This window comes from Medicago sativa, chromosome 3 (genome assembly GCF_051527215.1).
Source record: "Medicago sativa cultivar Bolivia chromosome 3, Bolivia_mono, whole genome shotgun sequence".
NCBI classification, from domain to species: domain Eukaryota; kingdom Viridiplantae; phylum Streptophyta; class Magnoliopsida; order Fabales; family Fabaceae; genus Medicago; species Medicago sativa.
Window position 1 is genome coordinate 84,241,030 of NC_140751.1, and position 21,020 is coordinate 84,262,049.

Below are 21,020 nucleotides of genomic sequence, written 5' to 3' on the forward strand. Positions count from 1 at the left end.
CTCCCATTCAAGTAGTTTTTTTTTAGGTTTATAACCAAAAATAATATTTAAACTTGTTAACCTTTTCGTAATTTAAGTTTATTAGTATACATTAATTTTCGCATATTTAACTAGAGTTGAAATATGTTATAATACATAGTCAAATTTTCTAAAAATTCACGTTAAATATTATAGGAGAGTTTAATATCATTGGTCCATTAGTTTGTCTGTTCTATTTAAATTTATATCGTATCGCTTATTTAAATATGTTCATATGAAATAAACTTTTTAAATAGACCCGTAAGACATATTAAGCTTTCAAAACGTCAATCTCAAACCTAAAAAACAAGCTTATGACATATCATACGGTAGACTAAGTATTAAATTTGTTGACATGTTAGATTAACCCTTGCAAAGTGTAGCTCGTTATAGCATATTTGCCCCTTAATTCTTTGTGTAAATGACTTACTTATTATGGGACGGATGACTATCCAAGAGCATATGTTAGCATTTTTTTCTTTCTATAAAACACTTTCTCTAGTCTTTTTTTTAAAAAAAAAACTGACTTTTTAAATAAATTGAATAATTTTTATATTTGGTATAAAATATATTTTAAATACATAAATTATTTAATTTAATGTATCTTAAAATTAATTATTTTTATATAAATATAAATATAAATTGAACCGAAGTACTTGCTTTTGGAGAGAAACTATTTCGTAAAAAAATAAAAACTTGGAGAAACTATGACATCACTCAACGTGACAAAATGATGTAAATTTGGAATAATTTCAGAACTCAAAATTGTCGTTTAGGTAAGGCCAAAATCGTAATGTTTTTATAAGAAACGACGCTGTGTAGAAACTGTAAACTGTTCTGACATGGAGGAGTTACCGGAGTGCCCAGTGTGTCTTCAAAACTACGACGACGAAAACGCCATTCCACGAGTACTCTCATGCGGCCACACTGTTTGTGAAGCTTGTCTTGTACACCTTCCACCGCGATTTCCAAACACAATTCGTTGCCCCGCTTGTACTCAACTCGTTAAATACTCTCCCAATCAAGGCCCTTCTTCTCTTCCCAAAAACATCGATCTACTCAGAATCTCCCTCCAACAACAACACCACTCTTCATCATCATCTCAAAATCAACGGTCCTCAATCAACAATGAATATGCTTATTCCTCTAAATTCTGGTCTGATGAGTTTTACGCTGCTTGGAAGGATTGGATTCTTCCTCACGACACCGTTTCCGTTACGGAGGACGGTGTTGGTAGGTTTAATTCGAGTTCTAAAGGTAGGGTTTGCTTTGGAGTTAACCGTACGGTGAGTTTAGCTCCGATTGTTACTTTGTCTCCGGTTACTGATTCAAAGTTTAAGTTTAGTTATGTTGCTTGGGTTATCAAGTGTTTGGAGGGGATGAATGAGGTTTTCAGAGAGGGGTTAGGTTTGATTCTAGAAGCTTCTGTGAGGCAGAGTAGGTTGTGTAGGGTTTATGGATTGTGGAGTGAGGTTGTTGGTGGTAGTCTGTATTTGGTTTGTGAGAGGCAATGTGATATGGTTTTGGAGAAATTTGGTGGATTGATGAATGGGGGCGGTTTGGATTTGGATAAAGATGGGTTTTTTAGTTTTGGAATGATTGCTAAGGGTGTTATTGAAGCTGTGATTGCTTTGAATTTGGAAGGTTTGGTTGCTGGCAGTTTGGGAATTTCGTGTTTCTGTTTTGATGAGCTTGGTGGGGTTTATATTGATTTGAATGAGGTGTTGGTGATGGGAAGAAAGATTATGGATCAGGTTTCTGGTGGTACAGGTGATGAATCATCACACGAATCAATGTGTACGGAATGTTTGGATCCAGAGAATGAGCTTTTTGTTAGCCCCGAGGTTTTGTCTAAGTTTTTGAACAAGAGGGTTGTTAATCCAGAGAGCGGGGATTCGAGATATCCAATTGGGTATGGCTCGGATGTATGGTCGTTGGCTTGTGTGTTACTGCGGGTTCTTATTGGAAACAAACTCCCTCGGACTACCTTTGAAATGAGTGAAGGGATTGGTCTTGATGTTTCGGCTAGTTATATTTCTTGGGTGGAGAAAGTTAGTTTTGTTTTGGAAGAAAAATTGGCTCTGAATACCTATCACTTAAGAAGACTCTTTGCAAGTGTCTGGACATCAATCCGGAAAATCGTCCAGATGTTGTGGATGTAAGGAAATCCATTCAGGATTTGTTAGCCAAACACCAATTTGGTTTTTTGGGTGATTCGGAGCTTACAGTAAATAGGAACAACACAGGTCACCCTGTAATTCTTGCCAAGTTGTGTCAGTTGCTTGAGGAAAGTTCTAAGGAGCCGAGAGAACACGGGTTGCAGGCAAAAGAAGATGGTGGTCAACCTGATATTCTTCAAGGTGCGGAAAATATATCCGATGAAGACTTCACTCCTAGCTTATCTCAAGGAATGATTGAGCTTAAAGATCTGCAAGGCCATCTTGGTTGTATCACTGGATTAGCTATAGGAGGTATGAATTCTGAGCTCATATTCAAACACTGCAATCTCTATCAATCATATTTCATGATATAACTTGTTGCATGATTTGATAACATGCTACTTAACACTATATTTTCAAGGTATAAAATAAATTATATTTCCATTTCTTATCAAAGAGGTGATGTAGGGTTAAGGTCTTCAATTGAGTGATAGATAGGTTATCTGATAAATAGGCTTAAGGATCACTTAAGGTCTTCTACGGGTCTTCAATTGGACGACAGATCACCATACAGCTTTGAGTTGGATGGTCACAGTTTTTTTTTATCTACAAAGAGGGCCTAAGTTCGAAAAAGAACTACACGGAAATCACACAAGGGGTAGTGATCCCCAACACATCAGCTAACATCAAATGACTGAATTGAGATGGACAAGTCTCATAATACATCAAAATTTGGTGTTCCTAATGTGCAATTTAGTGTGCCACATTTAAATGCAACCTATATACTTGGCTCTTAGTTAGCATATGCGTTGAGGTTGCTTCACCTATTTCATCGGCAGTGTTTCACTTGTGGTGTTGTGATTTGTTAGTATATGTGACGATCATGCAATGAAATCAACAACTCTCTCTCGAATAACACTCAGGCTGAGCAACGAATGTTCTATCAAATCGTTCCCCACCAACACAAAGTTCCATCACAAGGTGCACACTTAAGTGATTCTCGTAAGCACCTTTGAATTCCACAATATTTGGTTGGCCCGATAAAAGCTAAAGAATCCGAATCTCTCTCCTAAAATTTTCTCTGTCATCTTCATACTTAAGATTCCTCTTTAATATCGACGTATAAGCATAAGCATATTTAGACCGGTGGAATTCTCGGTGTAAAAATAAGTTATCCCAAGTTTCCCTTTACCTAATATTTGACCTAATCCGTCGAACTTGCTTATATCTTGAAAGGGTTTGCCTAATATCTCGTACGGCAATGGATTTTGGATTTGATGGAGTCATTGTTGAAGCGTGTGTGTGTGACTCGTGGTTCCGGTGGTGTTCTTGAAATCTAAAACTGATTGGAAGACGGTGTAAAAGTAATGTATCTCGTAATCACCACCTTCGTCACCGCCATTTTATTATTAGTCGTTATGACATTTTTACTCATACTACGAAATGTAGTTAATTTTGTATTGAAAAAGAAACTATGAGTGATTTTACAAAATTATTCTTTATTAATGACATCGTAAAAAGAGATTCAAAGAATTGAAAGAAGAAAGAGTAATAAATGGTAAAGGGTATTTTATAAAAAGAAACATTAGTTTTATGTTTTTATGAAAAAAAGAGACATTAATGATACATTGATATTGCAAAGTGACATGTAACATAACAAAAATATATATTTTTTCTTCTTTTTCTAACCAAGCAATTGAATCTTCCTTTGCGCCATGATTGAATCCGTGATAAAAAATTGTGATAAATTTTTCATAATGGTCTTTATGAAGCAATCAGCCAGCAAAAGAAATAAATTATTTTCACTCCATTGTTTTCAGCCGCTTTCTTTTCTATATATACCGGACACACTTTCTAGTCATCGCATTTTTGTTAAATCTTCATAAAATGGGTTGTCCTGTGTAGCAAGGGAAATAAACCGGTTGTAGAGGTTAGTGCCCTCCATGGATCAACCGCCACATATAGTGGTGATGGCGGCGACGGTGGTAGTAGTTACGGGTACATTACTTTTGCACCATCTTCCAATCAGTTTCGTAGTTCAAGAACACCACCAAAACCATAGTCACATACACACGCTTCAACGGTGACCCCATCAAATCCAAAATCCACTCGCTAGACACATATTAGGCAAACCCTTTCAAGATATAAGCAAGTTCTACAGTTTAGGTCAAATATTAGGTAAAGGGAAACTTGGGATAGCTTATTTTTGCACCGAGAATTCCATTGGTCTAAATTATGCTTGTACATCAATATTAAAGAGGAATCTTAAGTCTGAATATGATAGAGAAGATTTTAGGAGAGAGATTCAGATTCTGCAACTTATATCAGGCCAACCAAATATTGTGGAATTCAAAGGTGCTTAAGAGGATCACTTAAGTGTGCACCTTGTGAAGGAACTTTGTGCTGGTGGGGAACTATTTGATAGAATAGTCATTGCTCAGCCTGAGTGTTATTCAGAGAGAGCTGTTGCGTCCATTTGCATGTGATTTGTTAGTATATGTGACGATTTGTTAGTATATTTAATTCTAACAATCATTTGTTTAGTTTCACAGGGGGATATCTGTTTAGCTCATCTTTTGATAAAACTGTCCGTGTATGGTCCTTGCAGGTAACACTTCTAAATTACAAGTACCTGCTAACATTCTATTGGGTGCTTTTCAAATAGCATAATCTCATTAATAATCTTTGCATGAGGATGTCGTCATTAATTTTTCAATAAATGTAATTAAGTTAGAAATTTCTTTTGATACTTTCCAGTAAATAGTTATTCAGGTTTGTTTTTCCCAACATGACACCAGTTAGCAGATACCTTTTGATAAGTGCTTAGCACCGATACACAAACATAAATGCTAATAACACACTCACTAATACCCTTCTTTCAGGACGCTTTCCCATTGGTTGAAATTCACACGAATTCTACAAAGTTTAATTGTGTTCTGCATAATTTGGTGGGACCCATCCCCAAAATAGTGGGATCCATTTTATTTTAATAAATAGGAGAGTGTATTGCTAGCACTTCTCATATACAAACAATATTTTTTTTTTTTTTGTAAACCAATAAATAAAAAGTGAGAGGAAAATAGATGAATGTGATAATTTCACATTTCCATTTGTGATACACAATACACTTGCTTCCTTTTTTCTTTTAAAAATTAAGATTTCCTTCAAAAATAAATGTAAACAAGTGTGTTTGCTCGAGTGGGTTAGACTGTAGATGATTCCCAAAATTTGAATTCAATGACAAATTGTGATCAGTATATTCCCCTCAAATGCGCATTTACTTTTCCCACCTTCAGCTATGCAGGATTAGTACACTCTTTTCTTTACATAAAACTGGAAATTAGCATCTTGAATGCTAGATTGTTATGCAACATCAAAACATGATTCTTAACAATTTTTTTTTTTGGAGCTATAGTCTTTTGCTACAGAGTAATATGGTTGTTATGATACGAGCTCTTCCTCAGCTATTCTGTTGACGAGTTTCATCCATGCAAATTTTATGTAGGACTTTTCTCATTTACACACGTTTAGAGGTCATGAGAATAAAGTCATGGCTCTAGTTTATGTTGATGATGAAGAACAATTGTGTATAAGTGGTGACAGTGGTGGGGGCATATTTGTCTGGGGGATTGATGCACCTCTTAGTCAAGATCCCTTGAGGAAATGGTATGAGCAGAAGGATTGGCGCTTTAGTGGTATACATTCCTTGACTGCTTTTGGAAATCTTCTCTACACTGGAAGTGGAGATAGAACAATCAAAGCTTGGTCATTGAAGGTGAGTGTCATTTTCTTTGTATGCACATGGTGCTGCTTTAGACAAAAGCTTCATTTCAAAGTGCATTCTTTGGGATGATATACTCACTACATTTTTCCAGGACGGAACTTTGATGTACACAATGGATGGCCACAAATCTGTAGTTTCCACACTTTCAGTATGTGATGAGGTTCTTTACAGTGGTAGTTGGGATGGAACCGTCCGATTGTGGAGTCTTAATGATCATAGCCCGTTGGCGGTGCTAGGGGAAGATCTTCCTGGAGAGATGAAGTCTATCCTGGCTATTACTGCTAGTAGGGATTTGCTGGTTGCAGCATATGAGAATGGTTGCATAAAGGTTTCTTTCTTTTTTAGAACTGTGTTCCTTCCCTTTAAAATATTAATGAGTTGTAGCCCATTTGAAATGAAATACACTTGACTCGATATAATCATCTCCTGGCATTGTTTGGTAACATCTTTTCTATTTTTTTGCCTATTTAGGTCTGGAGAAATGACGTGTTCCTGAGTTCCAAAACATTGCATAATGGTGCCATTTTTGCTATGAGTCTGCAGGGAAAATGGCTTTATACAGGAGGTTGGGACAAAAATGTTAATATACAGGTAGAAATGCAAAATCTTGTGCTATGTTTTTGGGAATTACATTGACATGAACTTAGTGAAGTCAGCTTGCTTCTTGCTATGTTAATCATTTAAATTTGTTAAAACTCAATTATGATTGTTGAAGTTACAGGGTTTTACATTAACCATGTTCACAACCATGTTGATAAAATAATCCTAGGAAATAAATTAAGATACTCTAAGATAATTTCAAAATATTGTGAGATACTCTCATGTTGTCTGAGACTACGCCTAAAGATAAAGTAAACTAATAAATGTCCACATTGAAACTGAAAAACAACCAAATAATATATTTTGATCTTAAGATCGACAAGGTCAAATCACATCTGGAATATGAGACAATACTAAATTGAGACGATGGAGATGAGATTTTGGACATATTGGAAAATGACATAACAGATGAGAACTTCAAACACAAACATAGAGAAAACCTGAGAGAGAAGAGATAAGACATGAATATGTTTACAGCTGGCAAGAAGAATAAAGTTTCAAATTTTAGTTGAGTTTCAGATTTTGTAGCAGAATAGCGGCACAATCTATCAAGGAAGATGGGTACCACTCCATGTTGGAGTTATCAGGATTTGCTTAAATAGGAAAGAAATAGATTGAAGACTTTTAAATTATGAATGTGGTTTGATATAATTGATGATTTGATTTGATACAGTAAGACTAAAATGCTAACCCTAACTTACACTAATCCATAATTAAATAGGGAAACCAATCATGATAATAACCAAGAAATATTGAAACCATTCTTAAGAGATTGTATAAGATAATCTTGAATAAGAAACTAATCTTATGAGATAATCTAAGATTAGATACCTCAAGATAATAGATATAGTTAGATATTGTTGTATCCTTGAACTGCAATGTTTTCTTTGAATTTTTAATATTATTTGTTCAGTTAGCATAGAAATTCATTAAAAAGAGTATTGAATTGTAGGAATTATCAGGAGATGAGTTAGAACTGACCGTCAACGCATTTGGATCCATTCCTTCCAGTTCTGTTGTGACAGCTATATTATGCAGCCAAGGAAAACTTTATATTGGATATGGTGACAAGTCTATCAAGGTATCCTACTTCTTTCAGTTATACTAGTTGTTAAACTGTGGCCTCAACAAGTATTTTCGTATCTCAACATTAGAGAGCATGCTTTGTGTTGCACAAATGAAATATTGACATAATGGAAATCACATGCTTTGGTTACACAAACTTTCCCATGTCTTGGTCAATGGAAAGATAACTCAACCTAGAGCCGTGTAGATGTTATTTTCTTTCTCCCTACTCAATTGAAGAAAATGCATTTTTAAAACAAAACAGTTGGAGGCATCCTAATTCCTATGTGGATGATCAACCAGGAAATATTAACATCTGACCTATTTGACAACCTGCCTTATTCTCGTGTTTTATAAAGAAAGCCAATGTGTGACAAGCTTCAATTGAGTGCATAATGCTAGCTACTGCATGGTTGAATTCTGATTTGATAATTAATCCTCCCATATTGTTGAATGAAAAATCGATGAAAATGTATCAAATGATAAGTTTCTGCTCACTCCCTAAATGTTTACCGAAAAAAGAAATATTTGAAACTTTGAAAGTGTATGTTCAGCTTTGTGAGGATACCACAGAAATATTCTACCAATGGTGTAAAGTAAATACTTATATTGAAACATGTTGCTATATTCTTTGCATGCACCAGCAAATTTAAATCTATACACCTCGACAGAGAGTTGATAGAATGCATAATTATTTATAATGATTTAAAGTTTATTATGCAACGTTATCACTCCTTTTCTGTCTCTTTTGTTTATGCTTATGAAATCTTCAAGACTCAACAGCTATTATTAATTTGATTTCTGCAGGTTTATCGTGCTAAATAGTACACAGCTGTCATCAACAGTTTGATTGCTCAACTTTCAGTTGAATGTTTTGAATATTTCCGAAATTTTGCTGTATATATACGAAGCTCGGTTTCCAGAGTTCTGGTTGATTCTCAATTTCTCTCCAGATGTAGATAATCCAATCCAAATTATGCCTCTACAGGGTGTTCTGTACACGTTCAACTGATATTTTCTTTTTGGGGCATTGGTTCTTGGGGTTTGTATATAACTTGACAGTAAATAATTATATTGTAATGTATTTAGTTAATGTAATCAAATTTATATTCGTCTTGTCTTGCCAGGTATCCATCATTACAGATACTTTCGGTTTGTTAACCTGTTTTTTCAGGGTTGAACAAGGGCAGTCGGGATGTAAATGTTACTCAAACCACTCGGATATCCATTGATAAAACTCGTTGAATATTTATATATTTAATAGGTACTGATAAAATAAACGCGTATTTTTGCAATACATTTTGGTGCCTCCACTGAGTTCAAACTCGATGACGGGGTTGGGCTCACCAAAATTGTCACTCATGACCTTCTCAACTCCCTTTGATGAGCTTTTGCCTTCCGAACCTTATCCTGGAAAGTACAAAGATTCATGGAATCTCACTACTACTGATTGAGCTATACGAGAATTTTTTCCCTTAACCCTACCCCGATTTTGACTTTGGAAATATGAGAAATATGTGTGACCTGTGAGTGTTAGACAGAAGGTTCATAATCACTGTATAAATGGTATTTGTGTATTTTTAGTAGTTTGAGGCAATTGTTAAGCTTGGAGATGAATATTGCTGCTTGTGGAGTAGCTCCAAAAGCTATGTGTCATAACTATGTCTGTTTAGGTTGTTGGAGCACTTCTTGTTTTCACCATTTTTGAATTTGTGGAGGAAACAAATTAGATAGTTGTTTCCCACAAATAAGGGGACCAATTTGACATTAATATTTTGGACCAATTTAATTTTAAGTATTTAGTTGTAGATTCTCATTTAAAATTTATGCTGATAAAAATTGTCAAAAAATATCCTAGAAACCAAATTGATCAATAGTTTACAATTAAAAAAAATAAATAAAAACCTTCAATTTATTCATCTCAAGCCCCACCAACTTGGGATGCATTTTGCTTAAATTTACAATTTCAATTTCATGTAAAAAAAAACAATTTCAATTTCAAAAACATATTTGTCAACTTATTCGTCTCAAGTACCACCCATTAATTAATAATAATTGATAGTTTAATAATAGAAATGGTGTTTTTGTTTAGAGCTGTGTTATTTTGACATACAAACTTAACAACAAAATTTGACAACAATTTAAATGGTTAATACAATTCAAAATGTGTGATTAACTATGTTAACTAATATATATAACAAGTTGTTGCCACTTGTTTTAAAGGATGGAACCGATTATTTATGACATACACCGAATATAATTAACAAAGTTTGAACGTCATTAACCACAATTTGTAAACAAATGTAGACTTGAAAAATAAAAATCTTCGTTAGTTGTTTTTAATAGATATTTTTTTTAAGGTAAATGCTAAAGAGTGTCCTTGGGGCATTGGCTAAGATGATAAAAATAGAAATATTGCATTGGGAATTGGTGAAAAATGATGAATATAACTTTTTAAAAGTCAAAACATTGTTGAATCCAATGTAAACATACTACTTTTGGTTTTCCCTATAAACAAGAAATATACTACTTTTGGTTTCCTTAACAAGCGCCCTTAAGGGCACTTGTTAGCATAATGATGTTACTACATTAGTTTATCATTAGCAATAACTTGTTCAATAAAATATGGAGTAACATCAAATTCATGAGCACCAATCTTATATGTAGCCGCTCGAGCTAGTTGATGAGTCATTGCATTAGCTTTATCATCTAGTGAATTCTACCAAAGATTTTGAACTAATGAATAAAATCACGAATAATAAAACCAAAATAAGAATTGTCTTATTTATTCAAATGAAAACTATCTACCAATACAAGAATTGTCTTTTTTATTCAAATGAAGACTATCTACCACCATATTAGCATCTAATTCATCAATGGCTTGACACTCGGGGAAAATCTTGGTCTACAAAAATGGCGACTTCACCGGCGACTTCACAATCTTGGTCTTTTTTATTCAAATGAAGAATTGTCTTTTTTTATTCAAATGAAGACTATCTTTGAGTTCAAGGAATAGCTTAATAAAGACCGAAAATGAATAGCTTAATAAAGACCGAAAATTCAATGAATAACTCAAAGATTAATGATGGACTGAAGGTCATTGTTCTGGCACGAATCAAAGAGCATTTCATGTCATGCAAACATATTCCAATGCTAATTTTATTATTATGAGAAGATACATCAACATTACATTCAATATTACCAAGGAGGTTTGACTCAAACTATTTCCAACTTCGAGTTGTTGATGTCGCATAATTGACAAATGACACGCGAGCAATCTACCACTGTCGCAAAAAAAAAAAAAAATGGTAGTGAGCATAAACACAACAATCTCATCTTTGACAATATTTTTCCATAATTCGATACTACGACTCAACCAAATACTCCGTAAAATAGAACTCCATACGCTACATTGCAAATTGGGCAATTTATTAACAACTTAACAATACCATCTGCATTTAAAATATGTCGCTCGATGTAATATTACAAACCAACATATTTCCAAATATTGAACAAATGATAAGAACTTTTGACACTATCATTACACCAGACACAAGTCTGATCACAAAAATTCCTTTAGTTTGAATCATAGACCGCGTAGGGATGCAGTCATGCAACAATCTCCACACAAAATTCTTAGTAATAGGGAGAACTTTCAATCTTCACACTAGTAACTAATCACTACCCACATGTAAGTAAGATATATCAATGAGATTATTTACAATTAGCTTATAAATAGATTTAAAGATAAAATTACCTTGTGAATCTTGGCACCATGTTAGTGTAACCTCCGTAATAAACGAAAAGAGATGAGTATTCAAAACCTCTTCAACGTCCTCCTAAATAAACCAACCACGAACAAGACCAACATCACAATCTTTACTATGTTGTTGCCATAAATTTCACACAACCATACAAATATTAACAATAAGCATACATAGATTCAACCGAGAGAGTAAGGTGTGGTTGTCCACACATCATGCCACACACTAGTCAACCTACCATGCATCTAAAGCTTTATGAAAGAGCACTCTTGAAGCACAAATACCCAAGTATAAAACTTGGTTTTTTTTAAGGTTAAAAAACTTGAATTATTAGCGATGCTTACGAAAAATCTTTTATATTTTTTGTATTGAATTTGATTCATCAGTACAAAATTGTCTAGTAAGGTGATACGTGTCACTTTTTATAAGCTCTAATTAGGACTTTAGCTTTAATCGACGTGAAACTTGATTTTTCATATAAGATTCTTTGTTGGGAAAATATTTTTGACTGAGATTTTTTTTAGGTTGACTGAGAAGCTTCAGCTGTTGGGGGACAAGACATAATATATACAAGCGTTTGGGGTTGGCTCAAACTCCAACCACAAAAAAAAAGCCTAAATAATTTTGGGATTAACAAGTAATGGAGGTTAATAGATAATTAAAATTTGACAAAATTTGGATTAACAAGTAATCCAAATTATTGTGAAAATTTGATGAGAGTGTGCTATTATCATTTCTCTTTTTCCTTCCTCACGCAAAATCATCTTAAGCCAACTTTTGTTCATTCTTCAACTTCGAAGCACAGCATAACCACACCACTTTTTCATGGCCACACTCTCAAACCCATTCTCACCCTTCTTCACCATTCATAGAACCACTTCAACCCACACCAATGCCTTCTTCATTCGACCTTCTCCTTCCTTCACACGCTTCCCACGACGTCGTTTCACACCCGTATTCGCTTCCGTCTCATCCATTAAGGTTCATTCTTTCTCATTTCTCAGTGCCTACCAACTGTTCGATGATATGCCATAACTAACTCTGTTTGACTTGTATATTCTCTTCCTTACAGGAAAATCTTGGTCGCATTCATAAGACTTTCACTGACTTCACCAGCTTGAACCACTGGGTCGTTAGTGACTACTTCCGTCTGGTGGACTCAGTTAATGCATTCGAGCCTCGGATTCAGGCGTTATCCGATGAGCAGTTGGCTGCCAAAACCGAGGAGTTTCGCCTAAGACTCAAGCGAGGGGAGACACTTGCAGATATCCAAGCTGGTTAGATATTCTTTCATTGCTTGATTCAATTACTATTTGAACCGCGACATGGCTTTTGATGGAATTTTGATGAATTGGAATTAATGTTTCAGAGGCATTTGCTGTTGTTCGTGAGGCTGCCAGAAGAAAACTTGGAATGCGCCATTTTGATGTTCAGGTCTCTCCTGCAGCTCTGTATCTGTTTAGTTTCGTTTTTTTAATAGCTACAATGTTAGCAGTTAATTTGTTAAGGGAGGAGGAATTTGTTAGCATCAGTAATCGAGATTATGTCTATCTTATAGTTTGTTATTGTTTTGCTTAGTTTTTATTACAATTTCAGTTGTTAGAGTGCACTCCTTGTTGCAGAGCCAACTCCATTATATTCTATGCGTATTTAGTTTATAGAAGACTATAAGTAGGTAATAGAGTTGTTGATGAAAATTTTATGTTGTTAGATTATCGGTGGAGCTGTGCTGCATGATGGGTCCATTGCTGAGATGAAAACGGGAGAGGGAAAAACCTTAGTTTCCACGCTAGCAGCATATCTTAATGCCCTGACCTCTGAGGGTGTCCATGGTTTGTGTTATTACCAACACTTCAAAAATTTGATGGGTTGTTGAGTGATTTCTTCAGGTGCTGCAGGCATCTGGCTTTACAAAAATGACTTGCTCTGACCTTGATTTCTTTGCAGTTGTAACTGTCAACGATTATTTAGCTCAACGTGATGCTGAATGGATGGGGCGCGTTCATCGTTTCTTAGGTCTTTCTGTTGGTCTTATTCAGGTAAATTATCTCTGCCAGTGATAAAATTTGTTTTTATCTATGATTGTTTGGTGGTGGAATAGATACGAGCATGTGTTTTCATGACATCATGTACAAATGGAGTTAATGGACTGGGTCTGGTTTTCAATAATTTTTGTAACAGTAAATACATAATACAATTTAAGATATTTGTTGAACTTATTATTTAACATTTGCATGCACAGAAAGGGATGAATTCTGAAGAGCGGAGATTCAACTATGGATGTGATATAACATATACCAATAATTCGGTAAATACAATTTTCAGTTACTATGGTTATCTTCTTAGTTGTCATTTATTTATCATTGACGGTGCATATTTCCTTGTGTTCCTTTTCTTTCCATTCTTACATTAGGAGCTTGGCTTTGATTACTTGAGAGACAATCTTGCTGGAAATAGTGAACAGCTTGTGATGAGATGGTAGTGTGTATTACTTAACGAAAACTTTGATGTTGTGTTTTTTTCTTTTTGGTATGGAATATGATTGGGTTACTGGTGACTCTTCTGCATGAATACAGGCCAAAGCCATTTCATTTTGCTATTGTTGATGAGGTAGATTCAGTCCTGATAGATGAGGGAAGAAATCCGTTGTTAATCAGTGGTGAGGTAAGCTCAAGAGTCATTTTTATTTCTTGTGGTCCAGTCAGTCATCATCTTATTATTTTTTTTCCTTTTCGTGGTCCAGTCTGTCATCATTTTGAAGTCTAAAGTCTACCTAGCCTGTGCTTTTTTAACTGATTGAACTTGATGATATACTGTTTCTTGCTTCTTCTTATAAATCACAGGCTAGTCAAGATGCTGCACGGTACCCTGTTGCTGCAAAAGTAGCCGAATTGCTTATACATGACATTGTGAGTACATTTTCTTTCACTTCATCATATCATTTGCTTCTTTTCTCTCTTTTCAGCCATTCTGTGAACTTTATTTTATTGGATAATTTGCCAAATTAGTTCTACGTTCCAATTTTATTTTGTTAACAGCATTACAAAGTGGAACTCAAAAATAATTCGGTGGAGTTGACTGAGGAAGGAATTACTCTTGCTGAAATGGCTCTTGAAACAAATGACCTTTGGGATGAAAATGATCCCTGGGCTAGGTGAATTTTCTTCTGCTTTAAATATTTATTGAATGAAAAAGCTTTCCTTTCACTTTGGTTGCTGTTTACATGTTTTGAAATCCAATGGTTGCTCAAGAAAAAGTAGCTAGCAATTAACATAAACATATCTTTATGGATTTTTTCCACTATGTTTTTTGGACAAATGGTATAACAATAATACCACAATGCAGGATTACATTTTTCTTTTGTTATTCAATTAAAATAAGAAATATGATACATACAATTAGAACATTACAAAGAGCAAAGAAAATGAAAATAATACAACTCGACATGTGTAAAGGGCTCTCCTTTAAAAGGCCACGTGAGATTCATTTTGCTCTATTTGACACCTCATTTGTAATCATGATTACTATTTTCTTTTTGGTGCACACTTTGATAGAGACTTGCATTAGTTATCATAATCATAATCATTATGCTTATACTTACCCAATACTAGCTACTTTATGGGGAATTCGGGCCAACATATTAGAATGTTCATGTTAAACCAGTTAAACATGAGTAGTAAGAGTTGAGTTACTGCAGATTTGTGATGAATGCTTTAAAAGCTAAAGAATTCTATCGCCGAGATGTGCAATACATTGTCAGAGATGGAAAGGCTTTAATTATAAATGAGGTAATATTATCAAGGTTTCTTGCGGTTCTTATTTATCTGAGCATATCATTGACATGAACATGCAATATGACACTGACACTCAAAAAAAAAAAAACTGCAGGATACAGCGCCCTCGGGTGCACACACACAGACACAAATATATAAAATTATAAAAGGGGTATGCAGAAGGGTTAGATCCACTGTGGATCTATGAAATAATTCATAATTGATAGCATCATATTATATAAGTTTCAAGGATTACTCTGTTGGGTCATGAGGGGAGCCTGTGAGCCGTGGAGATCATCAAATTGGACTGTGACCAACCACGTAATTGACCTGGATACCACATATTCATCCAATACCTTAATGCATTTATTATACGAGTCTTCTCACGTATATGTTGCTCAACATTCACTTTTCCATCTAATGTGGGACTTCAAACTCACTTGAGACACACCAACAATCTCCCCTCAAGTGAGTTCATCTATTCATGTGGGTATACTCCCCCGCAAGCAGAAGCTTTTTCGTCCACATACACTTGCACCACAGTTGGCACAGCATCAACAAGACATGCTGCTTGAGTCTTGACCACTACATTGTCAAGAAGACTTCCGATAAAAGAAGTCGGTCACCTTTGATCAACCATCGGCTCCGCAAGTTCCTCCCAAAACCAGAGAGCAATGTTAACAAACATATCCTACCTAGTAGAACTAACCATGTACAAGTGCATGTACAACCAAAAAAGATAACTGGATTAAGTATCTAATTATTATTGACAATTTTCTCTCCACCATCTTTGTACCGCCTTCATCGATGAAGAGGACACTCCTACTTTGGTTTAGGAGAGGTAAAAATGAAATCACAAAGTTGGGGTAAATGAAATTGATATGCGACTAAAGTACTCTGGTTTATTATTGATAATTTTCTCTCCATTTTTTTCTCACCCCATCTGCCGTTTTTGGATCTAGGCAGATTAACTATTAGAGGAAAGAGTTGGGGAATAAATTTTATTTTGTAGAGTAATCTACTGACCTTGATATCACTCCCAAAGTTTGATTGCATCATACTTTGAAGGAAAAAGCAATCTTTGTGACATATTCTTGTTGGTACTGTAGAGCTTATAAGTCATTATACTTTAATAGCTCAATACAGAATCTACGTTGGATTGGGTTAATCAAAGTATAGGAACTAATTGTCTAGGACTCAAGGTTCAAGTTTAATATAATTAGTAATTAGTAAGTGATAAAATAACCAGCCATCTTGTGGGGCCTCTATACCTAGTGTTTAACATGTATGTTTTCTCAAACCAATTGTTGTGTATATGTAAGAATGAATGGTGTTGGAAAGCTGTATCCAATGTGATTTCAAGTACAAATATACCGTCAAGTACACTTAACGTCCACAATGGAGATTACTCTGTGAGTGTTAATATAATTCATTTTTGCCTGTTTAAAAAAAAACGTCCACAATGCATTTAAAATTAAGTATGCTTGACTATGTTTTTTTTAATGACCACATATCCCAAATTCCCAACAGCTTGGCTGGTAGGTGATTCACCGAGTTGTTTTTCTATCACTAATACACTCTCATGCAAGAGCAAATTAGGCTTGAAATCTGGACAATCCAGTCTACCTTGTACTATATTTAATTTAATTTAACTATGAAGACTGAGCATGGCAAGGATTGAACTATCGACAAATTAGTTTTAGAGGCTTTGGTACATTGTCAAGGACTAACTATCCAGGAAGCTATCAGGTTGAACTGCATGAGGGGTTATATCTCTAAAATTACTGTTTTCCAGTAATTCCTGCAGCATTCCATGGCTTTCATTTTCATTTAATAAATACACAATTAACTTTTGCTGATACCTCTTTAAGAATATGATTACATGATAAATAAAATTTCTCAGCTGACAGGAAGAGTTGAAGAGAAAAGGAGATGGTCTGAGGGGATTCACCAAGCTGTGGAGGCAAAGGAATGCTTGAAGATTCAGGTATATATGGAGGTTCTTAAAAGCTTTTATTTTGTTGAGGACACTAGTTTGATCTTTATTATTTGATTCTAAGTTTCAATGTTTTAAACATGCACAGGCAGATTCTGTTGTTGTGGCACAAATCACATACCAATCATTATTCAAGCTGTATCCAAAATTGTCAGGAATGACTGGAACTGCAAAAACAGAAGTAAAGATTTAATAGATCTAACAAATTTATGTTGTCATTATTAGTACAAGTTGTGCATTTATGAGTTCTTGATAATCATTTATATCATTGTAGGAGAAAGAGTTCTTAAAAATGTTCCAGACACCTGTCATTGAAGTGCCGACAAATCTTCCTAATATTCGTAAAGACTTGCCTATTCAAGCATTTGCTGTAGGACATCTAATATTTATTATTGATTCTTCTTAAGTATCATAAGTTGTTACAACCTTGATAGTACATTGATATTTTTTCCATGTATATGATTTTTCATTAATATATTATTCAAGACTGCTCGAGGGAAATGGGAGCAAGTTCGCCGAGAAGTTGAAGATATGTTTAGACAAGGGCGTCCTGTCTTGGTTGGGACAACTAGGTAATATCGTGGCTGTTTTAATGAATGTTTTCTAGTACTTCATTATGTTTAGCATTTCTTTCTCAGAACAAGTAATGGTCACAAATGCTTATTTCTGTGCCTGAGGAACCTATACTTATTGCTCACCATTTCCTTTGAGGACAGAAGTGCATAGGGATTGAAGTGTTTTATTGTGTTTTGAACTTGCTTCTTATGTACTTTATTTTATGCCTTTTTAAAATGGATGCATTGTGGGTTGTACTTCTAAATTAATCTTTTTTTCCAATAGAACTGTTTATTAAAAGCAAGTAATTAAGCACTACAATCTGTCAGTGTTGGCTATTTCAGGTTATACATCATCTTCACGTTTTTAGTTTCCATATTTTATAGGAGAAACCGTAACCGTAAAAAAACTTCTCTAAGTCTTTTACTGGAAATTTGTTTTTTAATTGAGGCCGATATCCCATCAATTGGAAGAAAGCTTGGTTGTTGTTGCCGTGTGGCTGTATCTCATTATCTGTTAATAATATTTAGTTGGTTAAAATTTATATTTATATGGGCTATGAGTTTCAAGTTACCGATAATCAATTGAAAGAAAGTTGAATTTTGAAATTATTAATTAGGGAATTGTCTACTGCAGACCATTATAGGACTATAAACCATTATAGGTCCACAGTCTACTGCAGACGCCTTAAACGTTTGAGGGATTTTAGTTGTTGAAACGGTACACAGTTTTAGTAAAAAGTTGAACTTTGTTCATGTTTCAACACAAAAGGACTTTTACTTTGAGGAAGCAAGCCTGAAAGGCTTTCATTGCATTTTTAGTGTCCCTATAGATAAAATTCTGAGATGGTTGGTTTGTGACAATTATCATGTATTTTCTTACATTTTTATTGAAAGAATGTAATTTAATTTTCTAGTCTTTGACGATTATCTTTCTTGGCATTAATGCTTTGCAGTGTTGAAATCACTGTGTTTAGGGTAAAATATGCAATTTGTTAACCACCTTTGTTCACATAAAGACTCCCTTTTGTCATCATTGTCATAATATCTGTTGCATTTTATGGTGTACATGTGTGTGTGTGTGTATTAAATGTGTTTGTCCATAAGTTTTTGATTTGTCGATAGTTTAGACTTCGGAGAATAATTGATTTCACTCTTTTCCTATGCAGTGTAGAAAATTCTGAACTTTTGGCTGGTCTGCTTAGGGAATGGAATATTCCGCATAATGTTCTGAATGCTCGACCCAAGGTTTGTGAAAATATAACGCTTTGTACTCTGCTTTTCTTACATATAACTTAGATAGCCCCTCATTTTTACCTCCATATTTTGCCTTCCTTACCAATTCTCATTACTGCCCCTCATTTAACTCAGTATGCTGCGAGAGAAGCTGAAATTGTTGCACAAGCAGGACGGAAACATGCCATTACAATATCAACAAATATGGCAGGCAGGGGCACAGATATAATCCTTGGAGGAAATCCAAAAGTAGGTCTTCCAATATGGATCCTAGTGTGTTTTTTATATGATATATTGAATGTCTGGAAAAGTAATATTTTGAACCTCTTCTATAATTATACCGTGTCTTTTTAATTGGACACGCTCCTTCGGCATGAGTTGGATCTTAGATACGAATTTATACATTTTTTCTGGGTATAGATGCTTGCCAGAGGAATTATAGAGGACAGTGTAGTTTCTTTTTTGACACGGGAGGACCCAAATAGTGTACATGCCAGTGAGGCCATTTCAGAAAAGGTAATTTTTTAGAACTGGTAAATATTTTGAAACTTCTTTGTTTTAATTTTATTTGTTTGAAAAATACAATTTCTGGATGAATCTTTTGATGCAGATGCTTCCAAAGATAAAGGTGGGATCATCTTCATTAGCCTTATTGGCTAGGACAGCCTTAATGGGTATGTGATTTTAGTTGAGAATTTTTTTCATTCCAGATCAAAGTCGCTTACTTGGTTACAATTACATGCCTCTAACCTGAAGGTGTTATATTCTTTGCAACATGAAAATTTTCAGCAAAATATGTATCGAAAAGTGAGGGTAAAAGTTGGACATATCAGAAGGCTATATCTTTTATCTTGGAGTCTATTGAAATGAGTCTTTCATATAGTTCGGAAGAGCTAGAGAAGCTTGCCAATGAAGAATCTGAGATGTACCCACTTGGTCCAACAGTAGCACTTGCATATCTGTCAGTTTTAAAGGATTGTGAAGAACACTGTTTGCTTGAAGGATCTGAGGTCAAAAGGGTTGGAGGCCTTCATGTGATTGGTACATCTTTACATGAGTCCCGCAGAATAGACAACCAGGTGGGTGATCAAGCATTGCTACAGTTCAAATGATAGTATGTCAGATCTAGCCATTATCTCTTGTTGTGCCATTCCCCCTTGGATGATTAATAGCTAGGGAAAGATGTTAACTAACATTCATTTAGTTAGTGAGAAAAATATTGCGTTTTAATGAAAATAAGGATGGAAATATGTTTACAAACATTCCAATTATTTAGGGAACAAAATTTTAATTTTAATTTGTTAAAAGATCAGGGAAAAGCTGTTTTCCTTGATCTCCCCCACTTAAATGTGGGGGAGCGGTTTCAGTCTTCCAAGTCATGAAGTCAACAATATTTAACTTTATACATGTCAATGGGGTTGCAGCTGGTTTTGGATTTAGTTACAGAAATACAGATTTTGTATACATGTTAATTTGGTATCCACCTTTAAGATGTGGCTCTGACTGGTTTTGCCATCTATATGCAAGTAATATTTTCATTTTTGTATCCAGTAATGCTCAAAGTAGAAATTATATAAATTTGGCTCAAAGTAGAAATTATATAAATTTGATATCAAAATGTTGTTTACTTTTTTATACAAGCATATGGGGCAGTCACATATCAATTCCAACATTTATTAAATCTTTTTCATGTTTCTGATAAGGTTTTCTTTTGGCTTATTTGGACTTCGGGGAATAATAAATTAATATACTGAAGTTCTACTTTCCCGTTATAATTTTACCACAATCATATAAAGCTTACACTCTTCTCCATGTAGTTATCAGGTAAAAGCATATAAATGTTATGTATCTAATCTAACATCCCCTTCATGCAAGATCCTTTTAGATTTGAAGCGGACCATGCACCAATCTGCCCAAACATGTGCTGAAATTTAATTTTTATTTAGAAGAATATTAGAAACCAGGATCATACTCTTGATCACTTATTCATAGACTCTACGGTGTTATGAATCAACTAATCCTAAAAGCTTAAATTGTGAGGCGAAAGCACATGAATGGTTTTATATCTAAA

The 21,020-nt window shown here is 34.6% G+C and overlaps 2 protein-coding genes across 3 annotated transcripts in view; both read left to right on the forward strand.

Annotated features, from left to right (window-relative positions):
* Positions 1-847: 847 nt before the first annotated feature.
* On the forward strand, positions 848-8,737 carry LOC146941142 (zinc ion binding protein). Its single transcript, XM_085754925.1, is given in 8 exon segments — positions 848-2,091; positions 2,094-2,489; positions 4,730-4,785; positions 5,683-5,952; positions 6,053-6,289; positions 6,433-6,552; positions 7,514-7,642; positions 8,434-8,737. Coding segments are annotated over 8 exon segments (2,457 nt in total). The 5' UTR covers positions 848-860; the 3' UTR covers positions 8,452-8,737.
* A 3,415-nt stretch (positions 8,738-12,152) lies between these two features.
* The window catches only part of SECA2 (Preprotein translocase SecA family protein), a 38,218-nt gene continuing 29,350 nt past the window's right edge, over positions 12,153-21,020 (forward strand). For both annotated transcript variants that reach the window (XM_085754923.1, XM_085754924.1), the window contains exons 1-20: positions 12,153-12,371; positions 12,463-12,667; positions 12,760-12,824; positions 13,102-13,222; positions 13,338-13,429; positions 13,633-13,698; positions 13,804-13,868; positions 13,967-14,054; positions 14,234-14,299; positions 14,429-14,544; positions 15,088-15,178; positions 17,067-17,150; positions 17,248-17,340; positions 17,434-17,529; positions 17,646-17,731; positions 18,883-18,961; positions 19,085-19,198; positions 19,370-19,465; positions 19,560-19,623; positions 19,739-20,028. In XM_085754923.1, the coding sequence (XP_085611049.1) occupies positions 12,216-12,371; positions 12,463-12,667; positions 12,760-12,824; positions 13,102-13,222; positions 13,338-13,429; positions 13,633-13,698; positions 13,804-13,868; positions 13,967-14,054; positions 14,234-14,299; positions 14,429-14,544; positions 15,088-15,178; positions 17,067-17,150; positions 17,248-17,340; positions 17,434-17,529; positions 17,646-17,731; positions 18,883-18,961; positions 19,085-19,198; positions 19,370-19,465; positions 19,560-19,623; positions 19,739-20,028 (2,133 nt within the window). In that variant the 5' untranslated portion in view covers positions 12,153-12,215. The remainder of the gene's footprint in view (positions 12,372-12,462; positions 12,668-12,759; positions 12,825-13,101; positions 13,223-13,337; positions 13,430-13,632; positions 13,699-13,803; positions 13,869-13,966; positions 14,055-14,233; positions 14,300-14,428; positions 14,545-15,087; positions 15,179-17,066; positions 17,151-17,247; positions 17,341-17,433; positions 17,530-17,645; positions 17,732-18,882; positions 18,962-19,084; positions 19,199-19,369; positions 19,466-19,559; positions 19,624-19,738; positions 20,029-21,020) is intronic.